The following is a 19,260-nucleotide window of genomic DNA, read 5'->3' as shown; positions in this document are numbered from 1 at the left end:
TACATGATGGGAGCCATTGAAGAATTTTAAGCACTTTGGAGCACTATGAGAATTCTCTCTCCTTACTAAAATCATTTCCTCCACTTTTACTTTCTCAGGAATCTTGGGGTTGGAAGATAGGCCTCAGTAATTTGTTTTTGTGATTGAGGTCCCTGTGGACCCAGCTCTGTCCCACCAGTTAATACTATTGGCCAGGTCTCCTAGTGTCTGAGGCTTGCCCTTCCACCGTCTTGCACCCAGACCAGGCTCTTCTGCCTGTGTATGGCAATGCTCAGTCTCTCCTCACCTATGTCCCTCCAGACATAGACATTTTTATGGAATTTATTTCACTGAAGTTATAAAACATCTGATGATTTCAACAGCTTCATGGAAAAGTAAAATTTTGTTTCATCTGTTATTTCTTGTTATTATCACTGATTTGAAAGGCTCACATCTTTCTAGACCCTAACCAATAATATAAGTTTTATTGCCTTATTCTAGAGCTTTCCCTGACTCACCAAAAATAGTTTACTTGTTCTTCTGAGTATATGTATCCACATCATGCTCTGCTTAACCTTATCTTGGCACACATTCCACTAGCCTGTTGACTAGAATGCCCACAGATTGTTAATTTAGGGCAGAGATTCTTCTGTATTCACTAAGTCCTAGCCCAATGTCTGTTCTATAATAAACCCTCAGATAAATATCTGTTCAATAATGTTTGGGTCTAAGGACTCATGTACTTCCACACCTTATTTTATCTTCCATGAATCTTGATTTAGGCAGGACTTACAACTCTGGGTACTCAATCAGCCTTCTTGAGAAGACTCTTCAACTGGTCAGCCTAATCTTCCTCTCCAGACCCAAGAGAGGCTCCCAGCTACGGAAATGGAAATTGGGGAGGGAGTCCCTGGTTCTGAATAAGTAGCATATAAATATATTTAGTAGTATACATATATTTCTCTATATATCATAGGACTATAGAAATATGAACTTCTCAGTTGGTCAAAAGACAAAAATTTTTAAAAAAGTGGTTTGGCATCTTAAAAAAAGAATTCTAATATAAGATGTGAAGAGTGGCAATTTCTCTCTGCCTCCTAGGAGCCTCCTAGGAGCCTGTTCATCAATCATCCATAGCTCTTGACAACTGTGCCACATTTTAATAACTGAATTTCCAGATCTATTAAAAACTATAGGCTTTGGCCATCTACCAGAATTCCTCTGAAATATGTACTCTTTCCTGTAGACTTTCTCTTGCTGGTAAAAACTAAAATGCATCACTGGATTGCCAGATTTCACTTACTGCTATGAATATTGGAGGCAAAACAAGTAGTAATGAATATTGATTTCAAAGGACAGAGATTATATAAGCCACGTACATCTATTCATTCAATTAAAAAAATCTCTTAATTTTTTTCCATTATCTTCAATTGTTACATTGTTTTCATGGCACATTACTAGAAAATTGCTGTTATTTAATTTTATCATAGGTAAATTCTTACATGGGGGGAAAGGATGAGAAATGGGTCCCTAGTATTTCTTTTGTGTTTCTCCCTACTCTGCTTTCAGGATGGAACCCCCTTAGAGGGGCAGGGTGTTGGTTCATATTCATGGGGAAGTAAAATTAAACATTCCTTACTTCTATCCCCTTCCCCACTTCCCAAACCTTAGGAGTAATGTAAATTGTCTGTTGAGACTTGGTTAAGTGAAGGAATTCTAGCCAGTTTAGTTCAATGTATTAATAATTCACTATTTCAACCAAAAGGGGATCAGAAGAGTAAAGGGACCAGGGGGATAGAGGAGGAGAGGGAAAGGGGAAATATTGGGGAATGATATTGGGAAAATTATATTATTATACTGTATGCATGTATGAGTATATGACAACAAATCTCACAATTTGGACAACAAATGACAACAAATCCCACAATTTTTTACTGGTGCATTATAGTTGCACTATGAATGCACCAGTAAAAAATGAAAAAAAAAAAAAAAAAAAAAAGAATTCAGTTTCAGGCAACTCCTTTTAAGTGTCCTGACTTTCCTAACTTCACTCACAAAGTTGGGTTGTAAGCTTATATTCTGTAGGCAGAAGACTACATTCTTCTCTGGAAAACCAAATGACTCAAAATAAGAAACCTAAAGACATTCACAGTCAGGAAGCCCCCAATAAAATGATAAGAGAGCCTAATAATTATTCTTTGAGAAGGTTCAAAAAAGGTCTATCTCAGTTGTACTCACGGGACTCATCATGTACTCAGTTGTACTCATTATGCCATGCAGAGGCACAGGGAAGCACAGATTGTGGATGGAAGTTGGAAGACAGAGCAAGAGGATGTCTAGGTCTTGGAGTCTTTGTTGAAAAGGCAGGGCAGGCTAACAGTTTAGGATTGACTAATTTGAATAATTCTGATAAGCTGTGGAATATAGGAGCTGTCTCTAGTTGTCTAGTACCTGGACCTACATTGATTTAGTGCAGGAGAAATATTGGCTTGGTGTGTAAGATAAGGGGTGCTTTGGGGATCTGGGCTCAGTATTGATTGGTTTGCACACCAAAGACATGCTATGAAGTAAGCAGGTTACTATCTTTAGGAATTAGCAAGTTTTCGAACAGACAATCTGTCTTGGCCACAAGTGCTAGGATACCAAGGATTCAGAGAAAAGAATATAGTTCCTATAATTGGCCTAATAGATAAAACATGGTATTTAAGAAAACATGGAACCGTAATCTTTCTGTATAAAAGCTTAATTTAGGTCATATTGTTGGTTTCAGCAAGGCATCTCACTCCTGAGTTTGGGATCTCATTGATTTGATTTCTCAAGAAGTGACCAGAAGGGTAGGAGTGGCTGCTGTCTGGCTTTGCAAGCCAGTGGGGAGGGCATTCCTGACCCAGTCTCTGTTTCAGCAACCCTGAAACACTCCTCCCCTCTCTTCAGAGGAACTGGTGCTCCAAGTTCCTCAGTAAGGATATGCTATAGAAACCCAAGTGTCTGAACTTCCCTGCTTTAGAAGGTGAAAACCATGAAGCTACTTTGTTTTTTAATCATTATACCCACAATACCCATAATACCTGGCACATTCTACCTTCATCTTTTCATGATCATGGGGTGTTCCAACCTCTTTATAATCTCTTTGAGGTCAGTAGCATTGTTACCTATTATACATGAACACAATATACGATATAATTTGGACAATATAATTCCCTAGTATTTCCCCTTTCTCTCCCCTCCTCCCTCTCCAGTCCTTTTCTTCTACTCTACTGATCTCCCTATGATTTTCATGAGCTTCCCCCTTTTTTTCCCCTTTCTAGCTTCCACATGAAAGAAAACATCCATACTTTTTTGTTTTGAATCACAACCATGTAAAATCATTTTTGTTTATATTCTCTTACAACCATGACAGAGCCAGTTAATATCTGCTTATTTTTTAGTTAAGCAATTATTATAAAAGTGGTGTTGGGCTGAGGATGCAGCTCAGTGATGAGCACTTGTCTAGCATGCATGAGGCCCTGAGTTCAATCCCCCATACTGGAAAAAAAAAAGTGATATATTTATCATGGAAAACTTAGAAGTAAATCAAATGCATTGGAGAGGGAAATGTCATCCACATCACTCATCTTAATACTAATTTTACCATTTTTTAAAAATAGGGCCTTGATTATCTTGAGTTCACTATTTCATTTTTTGTTTCTTTTCTGCTAGTGGGATTAGAAATGAAGTGGCTTTTAGTCATGAGTCTTTGCTTAGTTTTGCACACGTATAGCACTCTGTCCTCTTCAAGAATAACCCTATTTATTTAAAAAAAGGCAGCGAATGATGCCACTATCAGCTGCTTCTAATTAACCCCTCCTGGCTGTTTTAGTAAATGACTCAGCACCTGGCCTTCATAAAGCAGTCAGGTTGTTTTGAATCACAACCATGTAAAATCATTAAAAGTACTCTAGATGTTCAACATCAACATTTCTTCCTAAAGTCTTGTTTCTGGAGTCCAAATAGTTTGAGTCTTGGTATTACCTTTTGAAAAAGGACAACAGAAATTTTGAACCTCAGTCTAGGAAAGTGGTTCATAATATTTTGTAGAATCCTTTATTTATTTTGCAATCCTACGGATTAAACCCAGGACATTGCATATGCTGTACTGAGTTCCATCCTCAGTGTAAGAAGCCCCTTTTAAAAAATGTATATATTTTTTATTTTGAGACAGTTTGGCTAGGTTGCTGAGGTTGACCTTGAACTTGCAATCCTCTTGTTTCACCCTCTAGTTATTGGGATTACGGGTGTGTACCACCCCAAAGAAGCCCTTTTATATGTAAGAACACAGGGCAATTATGGCTGGACATCTAGTATTCATTGAGTAAACACATATACATTGTTGAGGGAGAGTTAAAATAAGAGTATTAAATGAAAATTGGTGAGCTATATTGGGAATTTGTCTTTAAAAATCCCTATTTTCATTCAAATATAACTCTCCCTTTTATTTTCCAGCTAGATTCAATTAATTTCCCTAATACATCCTGCCTTAGAAAGTCTTACCTTATATATCACAGGTAGGATATATAAGGTTCAAGTATTCTGGCTTTCATCTGAATTCCATAGCCAAACCTGGAGTCACATAATACAAGATGACAGACCTAACTCAACATATTGGGAACTTCTCAATTCCCTTGATTTCTGACTGAAATCTCAAAGCCACTATGGGAGTGAAGGGTCCATTGGCAGGCTCATTTCCCCTTCTACCTGTTAAGGTGTTAAGGAAAGAAAGAGGCAGATGTCAGGAGGGCTGAAGTCAATGTCTGTTAGAAATATGTAAGCAAGTTTGATCTTGGGGTGTCTTATCTTAGGACTATAGGAAATCATGTTTTCTAAGGAAAAGGATTTTGACAGTGGTAGTATGAATAATTTTGAGAAACCCGTGCAATAATTTCATATTCTCCCAGGTATTTGCCCTTAGTAGGTTGGGTTTTTGTAAAGATCATATATGTAATATGTGAACACAGTTAATGTGTCAATTGGATGGAATCATGGCACAAGTAAATGTCAAAAATACAGAATTCCAGAATTACTCTTCAGGCCCTTTGGAGTTTAATGTGTTTGTGGTGTGAATTCTGGATGGAGTGAGAGCTCTGAGACGGCTCTCTCTCTCTCTCTCTCTCTCTACATATATGAATGACCAGGTCCTCTACTTGCTCAAAATTAACTTACCAGGGAAATGTTATTAAATAAGTCTAATATTAGAGATCTATAGATTGCAGGTGAGGGACACTCCTATGGATGTTCTCCTGAAACATGCAAGTTGGAGAGAAATGCATAATTAGTTCTTCACAACACAGCTTGAAGCACTAGTGTCCAACACCCAGGAGAATCACTCCTAAGGAACTTTTGGCAAAGTATTTAAAATTCTGGTGTCTAAATCTTAAAAAGAAAAATATTTTTTGAGGGGATAGTGATAGGCTAGCTAGACACTAAAATAATCTATTACACAATAATTATAATAAAATATTATTCTAGCTTATTAAATACCTAGTTTTCATTAGAATTTGTGGAAGAAACATTAAGATGGCAGCAGTTCATTAAAAAACAACTTCTAATGGTCTGATTTAAATTTCACGTGAACGAAGAAAGTAATTTCTTATGATTACAGTCTAAGTAAAAATGAACTCATTTGGTTAGAGTTTCCATCTTCTTTATCACTACAATATAATTTATCATTAGTCGCTTCTGGCTTGCTTTAGAGGTTAGCAGTCTAGCACTTATTTCCTTTGTACACTGTCTCAAAAATAGAGATTTCCTAAAACAGTATTAGAAAGTTCTTACTTGAGATGGCTACAAAGATTAACCTTAATTTTGGCCAGAGTCTAATCTCATCTATATTTGGCTCAATAATAGGACAACAGCTGTGTTTACAGAAAGATCAAAGTTTTGTACTTAACCACCATTAGAACAGAGACCAGCAGCATTATTGTCTTTTACTACAAAGAAATAGACACTCAACTCAATACAGCATTATAAATGGTAGAGAAGTAAGCATTTCACAATTCTTTAAAATCTATTGAGTTCCTCCAATTGTTTTCAAAAGCTGAGAAAACTCCTCTTTTACTATTATTCATATGGATTTTATAAGCTTAATAAGTAAGAAAGTCCTAAGGTGGAGTTCCCATTAAAAATTAGTTGAGAAGGCAAATAACTTTATAAAAAAGACACAAGTTAAACAGAAATAAACTGATCCAAAAGAATTTCCAGACCAATGTCACTTGATCCTACATAAGGGTAACAATTGTTTTTACTAAAGTAGTTCAAAGAACAGCTGTAAAGGTAAAAAAATAGATTAAATGCTTTTGCTTTCCTATGAAGTCTGTGTGTGTGCATGTAAAACAAACTGCTTATGTTGAATTTGAGTATGATACATCATAAAAAGGATGTATTTTTTCTTTTTGTGAAATGAGATCTTCAAAGTTGATATCCTAATTATTTTCTTTTTACTCTACTAGGTAACAAATGGTTATTATAAACGGAAATCATGTTAATAGCAAATTAAAACATCTACTTATTTTTAAAGGTATTATTTCTTTAAATGTATGATTAGAAATGCATGCTGTTTTGAATCAACAAGGTGTTAAGATGAAAGAACAGAGTGTTCTCTCCTATCCTTATTACTGAGCACAGAGACAGCTTGATAAAGATATACTGGAACAGCGTGCTGTGTCTGAGGACTTGACCAAGCTCTTATGAGGAATGTGTGGAAATGCATCTCCAAAATGGTCCTGTGCACTCTGCAAATTTTCTGTAAACTTATAAAGGCTACTTGCTGTAAAGGCTACTGGTATGGTATAAAGGTGGGTTAAACTGAGTTAATGTTTTGAGCAATAGAGAACCATGAAGAGAGTCTGGAGCAACTCTTTCTTCAAAATTATTAAATTAGTCTGGGCCATAATACTATCTCATAACTCCCCAATCAGCATTTCTGGGATAATGTCAGATTTTGAACAACTGCAAAAAAACCAGACACAAATGTGCAAACCAGATTTCAATTTCTTGTCCACTGACATGAGATTTAAAATAGCCACAGGAACATTTCTAGGTCAATGTCAATATGTAGTCACAAATTACCAAAGTAAGAAACAAATTAGAGTTCATGGGTGTGTGATTTTGTGTTCTGGCATGGGAGAGACACTGAAATATTCATAACATATAAGCCAAATCATAAAAAATAAAATGAGACTTATGATCCCATCATTTTGAAAGAGTAGGATTTAGCTTTGACATCTTGCAGATTTGTGATATCCTGACATTTGCTTCAACAGTCTTAAATAATACAAGTTTTAGAACATGACTTTTTTGTTTTTCTTTCAACAATGTTTGCAAGTGAAGCAATTCCGAGAAAACTTAATCTCAACAGAAAAAAACCCTTTTGGACATACCCATAAACAAACGTGGAAAACTAAAACTGGAAACAATATCAGAACTCGTTTGTTACTTATCAAGAATTAGAAGTGATGACCAATAACTAATTCTCCATGAACATTTCCTCATGTCTTAGTCTAATGGAAACATATTTCAAAAAACAAAGTTTACTAAGGTAAAAGACTACCATTACACCACATTTCTTAGAAAGAATGATGAAGATCCATAAAAGAGGTAAGGGTGTTCAAGGTATAAATCACAAGTCATTTTTTCTGGTGAATTTTATCCCTTACACCAGATATTTTAAGAGCGCCAAGTCCAGACCAAAGCTTCTGCACACAGGGCAGGGTAACATAATCAGTCATAGTTTGAAGAAATTGAAAACCTTTTTTTAAAATATTAAATTGACTAACAATCTTTAATAAATAATGAGGAAGTTTAACATCCCTAAACATATAGATTGCTAACAAAAATGTGTACACTCTTTCGGAGTACATGGAAATATCTTATTCTCCTTTTGTAAATGTTTGACCCTGAGAATTAGGAAAAGAGCATATACTTAATATAGAAGACAAAACACCCTTGGAACAGTACTTTGATAAAAATCAAAATTATTTTTCCCATCATCTCTTCTCTGGAGCTGAGCTGCTAAGTTAATTATATAGTCTTACATGATGATTTTAAAGAATATAGAGAGTAAGAAAATAATTTTTCAAATCATCAATATTTTATTTAACAAAAGCAATAACTGAGACATTTCTAGAATTTACAGTATATCTGATATAAAAATAAGGAGTTTCCAAAATATGTACTAAAAATACAAAGTTTAAGAATCTAAAATACAGAGAAAATTTATTTTATATTTCAGTCACCCAAAACAACAGCTTGTGGTCTCCTCCAATTGCACACAGTGGGAGAGTTCTATGCCAGGAAAGGCCAGATCCAACGGCTACAGAACCAGTGAGGACAGGCTATAAAATATGAGAAGAATTAAAGAAGCAAAATAAATGCCCAAAGCTCATAAATGAAAACTAAAAATAATAAATGCACTGATAAATTATCTTCGTTAAGAGCAGAAATACTACAAATATGCTTCATCAGAGGTGAAATGCAAATTATTTATTTGTAACCAGTTTGAATGAAGGCTACAATCCATTTATGAATAACTGATATTGCCCTGACTCAAGAATTTTTGCAGTTGGCATCAACCAAACAAGCCAAATTTGATTAATATATTTAGATGAAAGAGAAAATACAGAAGCAACAGAAGAACTATGCTTCTTACATGAATTCTGGCAAAAACACAAAATCCGTTGTCACTGGTGATTTAAACATCGAAAATGCTTTCTCTTTCAATTTAAGCAGATAAAAGACATAAGTGTCTTTAGTTACAAGTTACAAATTTGTGAAAAAATCAAATCACAAATTTAAAAAAACAGATATTCCATGAAAGATTTTGACATTACCTGAGTGTGTCCTAGATGATGAATTTGCAACTGGCTTGTCATTTTGCCCGGATAACCAGTGGTTGCAAACAAGTTTTCACTAATTGTGGACCATCTAAGAAATGAGAAAGCATAAGAATTAAGCACAACTTACTACGGATAACTATGAGGTTTTCTGAAATGAGTTCTCCCCCACCTCACACAAAAGCAAAAATTTTCTAATTCTAAATCTGGTAATGTGGTTTTACATTTAGACTGGAAATAATTATAGTTAGCTATTAATATGTTTTCATTTTGTGAATATTGTTTTCTTTTTTCCTTTTTTTGGTTATTGTTATACATGGACAAAACACCTTTATTTTATTTGTTTGATTTTTGTGTGGTGCTAAGGATTGAGCCCAGTGCCTCACACATGCTAGGTAAGTGCTCTGCCCTGAGCTACAATCCCAGTGCCATATTTATTGTTATTATGTCACTGCATTAAGCTCCAAGGTTACACAAGGTTAGCATAGTCCTTTTCTTCTATCCAAGGGGCAAACAGTGTAGTCAGAAATACAAGGCACAAATAAGACAACAGACAGATATAAAAATCTTATAGTACAATACATTTAGTAAATAAAATTTAATGTTATTAACATTTCTTATAAAATTAGCAATACATTTATATGTTTAAATCCTTTGGGATGATATAAATGTCTAGAATATTTAAATATTTAAGCTTCAAGGCATCTTGGACATTGCGGTTCACCACATCAGTGTTGCTGGAATTCTGACAACACGCCTAGCTAGCATAATAAATGGTGTGTGTGTGTGTGTGTGTGTGTGTGCGGGGTGGGGGGGTGAGGGGGGCAGCAGCTGGGATTGTGGCTCAGTGGTAGAACGGTCGCCTAGCACGGGCGGAACCTGGGTTTGATTTAAAAACATAGCTAGTCTTGTACATTCTGAGTTGCCTACCAACAGTTATTCTGCCCCTTTTTTAGGCTAATTGAACCCCAACTTTTTCTGGCACAGTACGTCCAACCCCAGGAGATGAGACATAACTAGCTTAAGGCAGTCATAGCAATCCCCAATGAAAGGAGAGTGCTCCTGGTTCTCCTCTGACATTAGACAATCTGGCATGAGGCTAGATGCCTGGAAGTCTGGTAGCCATCTTAGAGCTTTGAATCAACTAGCCTCAAGCTTGACCATTGAGGATGGCAAAGGAAAGAATGAAAAGTGTCTGAGCTCTTTATTAACACTGGAGAGCTGCTAAACCAACACCCACACGGTTTCTTAAGTACCACAGTTCATTGGTTTAAAAATATTTGTTTGCTACCAGCTCTGAAGTCAGGATGCAGCTTATATTTATGGCATTCTTACATTATTTAAATATATTTTATTCTCAATAATGGTGTCCCAAGTCCTACAATTTTGGGCAGATATTTTAGATCTGATGAAAAATAACATATTAAAAATGTTCTTTTGATTGTAGTATCTGTTATTCGGTTTGCCTATTGTTTAAAACTGAAAGCAGCTAACTGATTACACTTTACAATGGAATAGTATGAAAAATGAAATGAATGAAAAAGATCAAGGCATGTCAATTTAAGTAAAAATGAAAGCCATCATGTCAAAGATGAGGAAATATACTATTTGGCATGTTCTCATTTAAAACACAACAATAAGCTTTTTATAAAGTAAACATAGGTAAGTACATTTACATCTTTATCAGCACAGAACAATAAGGAAGCATAATATATATTTCAAATGCTGAGTGATACTGACAGAGTGGCAACATGTATTTTTGTGAGTTATAAAATTTTTCAGAGAAAATATCTGGAAAAACCCCCACTGGTAGATTAGACCAAAAGACAAAAATTCCAACAAAAATGGTTCATTACCTGAATAGGTAGGCTCGATCCATGTGCACAGGTCTTGTCTCTTGAGGATAACTAAAAAAGGATTTTGCATTGTGTGATTTTAATGTGTTAGACTCAAGTAGATGAAATGAAATTGATGTTTTCTCTTTAAAAGCCCAATATACTTAAGTTGTAACAAAATTCCAAGTAAGCACCCATTTAAAATAGATAAACTATGATAAGACTTAGAATCATTCATTACAGGGCACATCTTTCAACAGGGTCACAGTTATTCTTCTTTTCTAACATAAGTAAACATTGCTCAGATCAAAGATTTCCTCCTCTGTGTTGTCCTTTCTGGGTTACTCCCAAAGTAAACCTGCAAAGCATGAATATATTATGTGAAACCCAGAGCTCCAGCCCTTCTACAGGAGACACTCATTTTCATTCCACTTGGAGGTCCAGATTATAAGCATAGCCCAGTAGATCATTTAGTTATTGTTACTGGCTTTTTGGTAAGAAGAGACAAACATGCTAAGGAAGTACCTGGACCGAGTGATATCCCAAATTATCCAATCATTTCCTGCAACAGCTCCAACTTTGAAGGTGTTTTTTAAGCACCAGTGTGCTGACATTAATGGTATCTGTTCTGATTCAAGAGACAAAATAGCCTGTTGAGCCAACAGATCATAAAATCGGATTGTTCCATTCTTCTCTGCAACCATCAGCTACAAGTGAGAAAAAGAAAAGAACACTTAACCACTGATCTCACTAGCTAACCCTGAGAAACTAGCAGAGATTCAATGTTATACTACTAAAAGTAAACATATGCTTATGTTTAAAAAGAGATAAAACACAAAAGAAATAAGAAAGCTATGCAAAAATGTCTATAAAATATGGGGAAAAAAGAAACAAAAACTTCAGTTAAAGATTCAAGAAATTTTTTAAAAAAATATTTTTTAGTGTTGATGGACCTTTATTTTATTCATTTATTTACATGTGGTGCTGAGAATTGAACCCAGTGCCTCACACATGTGAGGCAAGCACTCTACCACTGAGCCACAACCCTAGCCCACCCTCCCCCAACAAAAAAACAATTTTAATGATGATGTATGGTTGCTAGGCAGAAGAGATCAACCTAAACATTCATTCTGAGAAAAGTTAACCTTTTATGTTAGCTTTGTTGTCTGGCAAGGATAGCCAAGTATATATCCTGTATTATACATCCTTATGCAATTTGTTTCCAGAGTGGAAGGCAGCATTGGAACAGTTGAAGAGCTCAGGTAGTTCTGAGTAGCAAGGCTGCTTCCTTCAGTTATAAACTGATCGACTCCAACATATGATCAACAGCTCTCTCATTTCTAAACTGGAAATTGGAGGATGAGGATAGCTAATGGATTGTTGCAATGATTAAATGAGTAGCCTTAGAAAACTATTCCCTTTTTTCTAAGATGCCACTGATTTAAGATATTCATCGAAGGAGTTACCTTTGGGCTGGGATGTAGCTCAGTGGCAAAGCGTCTGCCTTGCATTCGCAAAGCCCTGGGTTCGACCCCCAGTTCCAAAAAAGACAAAAAAAAAGAACCCCACCAAAAAAAAAATAAGATTAAAAAAAAAAAAAAAACCCTTTTCTATACCTAGCAGACCCAAAAGGGTCTACAAAGAAACTATTAGAGCTAATAAATGAATTCAGCAAAGTGGCAGGATATAAAATCAACACGCATAAATCAAAAGCATTCCTGTATATCAGCGACAAATCCTCTGAAATGGAAATGAGGACAACCACTCCATTCACAATATCTTCAAAAAAAATAAAATACTTGGAAATCAACCTAACAAAAGAGGTGAAAGACTTATACAATGAAAACTACAGAACTCTAAAGAGAGAAATAGAAGAAGATCTTAGAAGATGGAAAAATATACCCTGTTCATGGATAGGCAGATATAACATCATCAAAATGGCGATATTACCAAAAGTTCTCTATAGGTTCAATGCAATGCCAATCAAAATCCCAACGGCATTTCTTGTAGAAATAGATAAAGCAATCATGAAATTCATATGGAAAAATAAAAGACCCAGAATAGCAAAAGCAATTCTAAGCGGGAAGTGTGAATCAGGAGGTATAGCGATATCAGATTTCAAATTGTACTACGGAGCAATAGTAACCAAAACAGCATGGTACTGGTACCAAAACAGGCAGGTGGACCAATGGTACAGAATAGAGGACACAGAAACCAATCCACAAAACTACAACTATCTTATATTTGATAAAGGGGCTAAAAGCATGCAATGGAGGAAGGATAGCATCTTCAACAAATGGTGCTGGGAAAACTGGAAATCCATATGCAACAAAATGAAACTGAATCCCTTTCTCTCGCCATGCACAAAAGTTAATTCAAAATGGATCAAGGAGCTTGATATCAAATCAGAGACACGCCGTCTGATAGAAGAAAAAGTTGGCTACGATCTACATACTGTGGGGTCGGGCTCCAAATTCCTCAATAGGACACCCATAGCACAAAAGTTAATAACTAGAATCAACAAATGGGACTTACTCAAACTAAAAAGTTTTTTCTCAGCAAAAGAAACAATAAGAGAGGTAAATAGGGAGCCTACATCCTGGGAACAAATCTTTACTCCTCACACTTCAGATAGAGCCCTAATATCCAGAGTATACAAAGAACTCAAAAAATTAGACAATAAAATAACAAACAACCCAATCAACAAATGGGCCAAGGACCTGAACAGACACTTCTCAGAGGAGGACATATAATCAATCAACAAGTACATGAAAAAATGCTCACCATCTCTAGCAGTCAGAGAAATGCAAATCAAAACCACCCTAAGATACCATCTCACTCCAGTAAGATTGGCAGCCATTATGAAGTCAAACAACAACAAGTGCTGGCGAGGATGTGGGGAAAAGGGTACACTTGTACATTGCTGGTGGGACTGCAAATTGGTGCAGCCAATTTGGAAAGCAGTATGGAGATTTCTTGGAAAGCTGGGAATGGAACCACCATTTGACCCAGCTATTCCCCTTCTCGGTCTATTCCCTAAAGACCTAAAAAGAGCATGCTACAGGGACACTGCTACATCGATGTTCATAGCAGCACAATTCACAATAGCAAGACTGTGGAACCAACCTAGATGCCCTTCAATAGACGAATGGATAAAAAAAAAAATGTGGCATTTATACACAATGGAGTATTACTCTGCATTAAAAAATGACAAAATCATAGAATTTGCAGGGAAATGGATGGCATTAGAGCAGATTATGCTAAGTGAAGCTAGCCAATCCCTAAAAAACAAATGCCAAATGTCTTCTTTGATATAAGGAGAGTAACTAAGAACAGAGTAGGGTCAAAGAGCATGAGAAGAAGATTAACATTAAACAGGGATGAGAGGTGGGAGGGAAAGGGAGAGAGAAGGGAAATTGCATGGAAATGGAAGGAGACCCTCAGGGTTATACAAAAGTACATACAAGAGGAAGAAAGGGGAAAGGGAAAAATAATACAAGGGGGACAAATGAATGACAGTAGAGGGGGCAGAGAGAGAAGAGGGGAGGGGAGGGGAGGGGAGGGGAGGGGAGGGGGGATAGTAGAGGATAGGAAAGGCAGCAGAACACAACAGACACTAGTATGGCAATATGTAAATCAATGGATGGGTAACTGATGTGATTCTGCAATCTGTATATGGGGTAAAAATGGGAGCTCATAACCCACTTGAATCAAAGGGTGAAATATGATATATCAAGAACTATGTAATGTTTTGAATAACCAACAATAAAAAATTAAAAAAAAAAGATATTCAATAATCAGTGTTTTTAATCTGTGACTTATCAAATGCACAAATTAAGAGAATGCTGTGCCTATCTAAGTATATGAGCTGTTGATGCCCAAAGAAAGTGCTCTATAAAATTCTCTGAAGTTCTTTCTTTTTAAGAATGCTGTTTAAATTCTGATTATATTAAGATAAGAACATCACTGAAGGTGTGAACTAACAGTGGTAGACTGGAAAGAATGTGGAAACTGGCATGAAAACTCCTAGTCTCTGCCACAATCTGATGAAAGACCTGAAATCTACTTCTTTCTCACCCATAAAATGGGGGACAATTATATCAGACTCAAAAAATTACTATATGGCTAAAATGTGATTGGACTTGTATCACAAAATAGCATAAAATGTTGTTACTACTTCTAACAAGATAGGCCATCTCTAGCTCAGGGGTTTTGGCCGACATTCCATTACTCTTCTAACAGTCCTCCATTGAACATCTACTTTATTTATATATACAGTTGACTCTCATTACTTGTGGGAGTTAGGTGCTCTAAAGTGGCTGCAAACACTGAATTAGCAAATTTTGAACAACTGTTCCTAGGGTAAATATAGGGTTAGATTCTTGGAAGCTCCAAAGATCATTTTTCATAACTGGTCAATGCACACATACCTTTGTGTTTCTGTTTAAAGTCACCTTATGTAAAGTACATTGATTCATTAACATAGACCTCATAAGCAAAAACACTATAACTTATTCCTGAAAACAGCTTATCTACACATATATTTTCTCTATAAGGCATAGCACAGCCTTGTACTTAGGAACACTAGATAGCATTTCAGTACTGTGTTTTGGGGCCATTTTACACAGTAAAATTAACAACAAAAAGCACAAAGATATAAAAAATGTGCCACTGGCAGACCTTGGAAAAGACATGTATTTATATTACGAGGACTAAGAAGGCAGTGCCACCTTGTCTGACCTTATGTGGGAATGTGCACATTAGATGTTTCAATGTTTTTGCTGCTCTGCACATGTCTGTGATTTCAAAAGTGCTAGGAATACTGATTTTGTGGTTACAAATACATTTTAATAAGTATATTAATTTATAAATACAAAATCTGTGAATGAGGATCAACTTTATACAAATATACATGTAAACACTGTTAATTTCAACAGAAGTCAAAGATAAAAGACATGAGCCTCAATCTCAATAAAATTTCCATTTTACTATATGTATTTTGTGATTTCCAGATTATATGGCTCTTTTATGCAGTTTATATCCCATGTGATTTTTTTCTAAGAATTCTATGAGACAGGTAATCAGAGACCCAACTCTCTTCTCTTTTGTTTTTTTTCCATCAAGATCAAGCATAAGAGAATAAAAATTCTGTGTTTGATCTGACATGGTAGGCCACTGGAAAGCACTGGATTGTTGTAGCTGTAAAAATACCTTCAACATTTGATTGCTTACTATGTACTTTCAAAAGGATTTTAGAAATGTTAACTCATTTAGTGATGCTATAAAAAAGTATTTTATAAGTTGAGGAAATGAAGGCAGTAAATGAGAGAGTTTAAACAACTACTGAGTGGCAGGCTTGAACTTGACTTCAGGCAGTTAACACAAAAGTCCACACTCTAAACCAATTCTCTGTGACACTTTTCTGTATTCTAAGCTTCTAAGTTTAGGAGTGATATGTGAATCTGCTATTTTAACAATATTAACCAAAAAGAAGGAAGGATTTTCAAAGAGTAGAGAGTCAGAGACCTCAGAAACAATCAATGCCTGATGGAAGCTAACTGAGAGAACAGGAAAAGGAAGATGCATCTTAAGGAAGAAAGGAACAAAAAGAGTTAGTGACATGAAGGAACACGTAGAGTTAGGACATGAAGGCATGGAAATGTTTGTTGAGGGAAGGAAAGAATTAAATATGACTTTAGGTTTGTGAATTAATGTGATTTGGAGCAGGGACTTCTAAACATTAGGAAATCATAGAAACATTAAATATAAAAGGAATTTTAATGATCTTTAGAAGAAAAATAAAGCATATGGAAGAAAGTGATCTGAAATATTAACAAATTCAGCATTAATTTACACGTTTGGAGATAGATGTTGTAATAAATTTTCTTACTTCTCATTTAGGTCATTTTTTTTTTTTAAAAAAGTAGTTTATTGTAGTTAAACATAGCAGTATTAACATTTTGGTAGAATCTTTGTTTTAAGTAGACTCACGGCTCTAGGGAAGAAATATAGGCATAAAACAAAATTTAGGACCTGGATTCAGAAATAATACTTAAGCATCTAACATGAATAAATTAGAACATTTTGTTCATACATATATCCAGAGCATAATTCTCATAAAAAGATCTAATAGGCCTGAAACAAATTTCCAAGGAATCCCAGGGTCAAAGAACACACCGACACAGTCTGGGGCTTATCTCTTCTCTGAAAGCTGTGAGAAGATTTGATTATTTGTTCTTTATGTTAGTAGTCTACTAAATAGATTTTTAAAAATTCTAATACTTATTATCTGTGATGCTGTATTTACATGTATTTCTTCCTTAAAAGTCAAAAAAGAAAGAAAAGAAAAAAAAAAGAAGGAAACTTATTCCTTTTATTACCCCCTATTACAAGAGGGTATAGTATCAGTGGAAACTAATCCTTGGGACAACTCACAAATACATAGGGGAAAAAAAAAAGATGACGGTATAAAAAGAAAAAGATACATGCAAAGTTACTCAAGAGGACTAGGGTAGTGCAGCTAGGGCTTTCAAGACAGAGGTGGTCCATGGTGGAAAAAGCTGCCTTGGGATTAAGAATTAAGGAAAAGGACATTTTATGTGTTGAAAATATCAGTGGTAATTTCTGAAAGAAGTGAATGAGACAGTGAATGAGACAGTGGTTGGACCAAGAGACAGGAAAACAGAACCCAAGTTAAAAGTTATGGGCAATAGATTCAAACATTTAGAAATAAAAGATGTAAAAGTTTAAAATTTAAAAGATGTAAAAGTTTAAAATTTAAAGGAAATATGGAAGACTGCAATCATCAACAGCAAAAACTATTGAGTTGAGTTGCTTGGGTTCAAATGCCAATTCTTTCACTTACCAGTGATGAGACTCTGGGCAAATTTATTTAACTTCTCTGAACCTTGGTTTCCTTATCTGTGAAATGGGGATCATCTGAGACTCATAAGAGTACCATGAAAAGTAAATGAAATGCTAGCTGAGGGCCCAGTGCGCTTGAGCATTATTTGTTTGCCATGGTCAGTCAAATTTATCGTTTTGTGCAAACTTAAGGATATTACAGAATGGAGAAAGTGTATAAAGACATTAGAGGGCTGTGAAAATAGGATGCCTAAGGGACAGGAATGAACCCCAGAGAACAGCTGAAAGATTACTTTTAAGAAAGCTGAAACTTCTTGGATTCTACTCAGATATAATAAATGTAGTGATGTTAAATAGAAAATATTGGCCAACAACATAACTTTTTTTTGGTGCTGGGGATTGAACCTAGGGGTGCTTAGCCATTGAGCTATACCCTTAGCCCCTATTTATATCTTATTTAGAGACAGGGTCTCACTGAGTTGCTTAGGTCCTCAGTGAGGCTGGCTTTCAAATCACTATCCTCCTGCCTCAGCCTCCTGAACTGCTGAAATTACAGGCATGAGCCATCAATAACAACTCTTACTGAATGGCTCCTGTTTTCCCGATGAAATGAGAGTTAAGACCAATTGATAATCAGATCTCTTAGTGTATCTTTAGTATTTTTAGGAAGCTGTACTCCGAATAGAAATTGAACATCACTGTAACCAGGGAAAATCTGCCTGAAGTCACTGATGCTTCCTGTTTATATGTTATGGCTCACAAGCTTGGATGTGCCTTTTTTATCTTTTTATTTTTGGTATTGGGGATTGAACTAGGGTCGCTTTACCACTGAGTTATATAACCAGCCCTTTTTATTGTTTATTTTGAGACAGGGCCTCTCTGAGTTGCTGTGGGCCTTACTAAATTGCTGAGGCTGGCTCAAACTCACAATCCTGCCTCAGCCTTTGGAGATGCTGGGCTTATGGGCAGGTGCCACTGTGCCTGTCCTTTTTCCTTTATTAACTTCACAATGCTACTAGATCGTCTGGGTATAAGTTTTTAGACTAAATCTGCTACACGTCAGGAAAAGTGTACTCTGAATAAATGCCATTTGTGGATGATGGCTGTCAAACTAAAACTAACAATTTTAGATAAACTTTTAAAGTACAGATATCTAGACTAATCCAAATGTACTCATGCCAATTAGAGTTTCTGAGATGGGAAGCCATTGATTTTTCTCTTCTATGGGTATATGTATTGTATCTTATATGTCTTTTCAGCTGATTAAAGCTAAGTTATAAATAATAACCTTAAAATTTTCTTCAGGATGCCAGCACACACTCATTCCAGGGGAATGAAGAACAAAATGAGCTGTCTGTGCTCCTTCCAAGTTCCAAATCCTAATAAAAGAATAAGAGTATAATGTTAAATATTCTTGATAAATTACTAGTAAAATCAAATTTCCATAAATTTATTCAAAGCTCTTACTACAAATTATGATAAACACTTGTAATTATTTTAAAAGACAATTAACACTGCTATTAGAAAGTATGAAAAGTGGTATGAAGAATTTAGTTTTACTAAAATCATGAAACAAAGAGACACACATTTTTTAATTAATATAAGATAGCAACACAATAATTTGTTTTTCAATTATACTCTTTACCTTATGGCAAAATATTGAAGCTTCTAGGTAAATTATCAGGGTACATTTTCACCTAGTAGTCACTTCAATT

General features: G+C 35.5%; 1 protein-coding gene across 1 annotated transcript in view; it reads right to left on the bottom strand.

Annotated features, from left to right (window-relative positions):
• Positions 1-8,082: 8,082 nt before the first annotated feature.
• Nup37 (nucleoporin 37) overlaps positions 8,083-19,260 on the bottom strand; it is a 39,591-nt gene continuing 28,413 nt past the window's right edge. Inside the window, exons 6-10 of the mRNA XM_027927974.2 lie at positions 18,834-18,924; positions 11,207-11,388; positions 10,703-10,753; positions 8,844-8,937; positions 8,083-8,348 (exon numbers count right to left, since the gene is read on the bottom strand). Of these exons, the coding sequence (XP_027783775.2) occupies positions 8,235-8,348; positions 8,844-8,937; positions 10,703-10,753; positions 11,207-11,388; positions 18,834-18,924 (532 nt within the window). The 3' untranslated portion in view covers positions 8,083-8,234. The remainder of the gene's footprint in view (positions 8,349-8,843; positions 8,938-10,702; positions 10,754-11,206; positions 11,389-18,833; positions 18,925-19,260) is intronic.

The sequence above is a fragment of the Marmota flaviventris genome, chromosome 3 (genome assembly GCF_047511675.1).
Source record: "Marmota flaviventris isolate mMarFla1 chromosome 3, mMarFla1.hap1, whole genome shotgun sequence".
Classification (NCBI taxonomy): Eukaryota; Metazoa; Chordata; class Mammalia; order Rodentia; family Sciuridae; genus Marmota; species Marmota flaviventris.
Note: the sequence above shows the minus strand (reverse complement) of the source record. Positions and strands in the feature narration are given on the sequence as shown.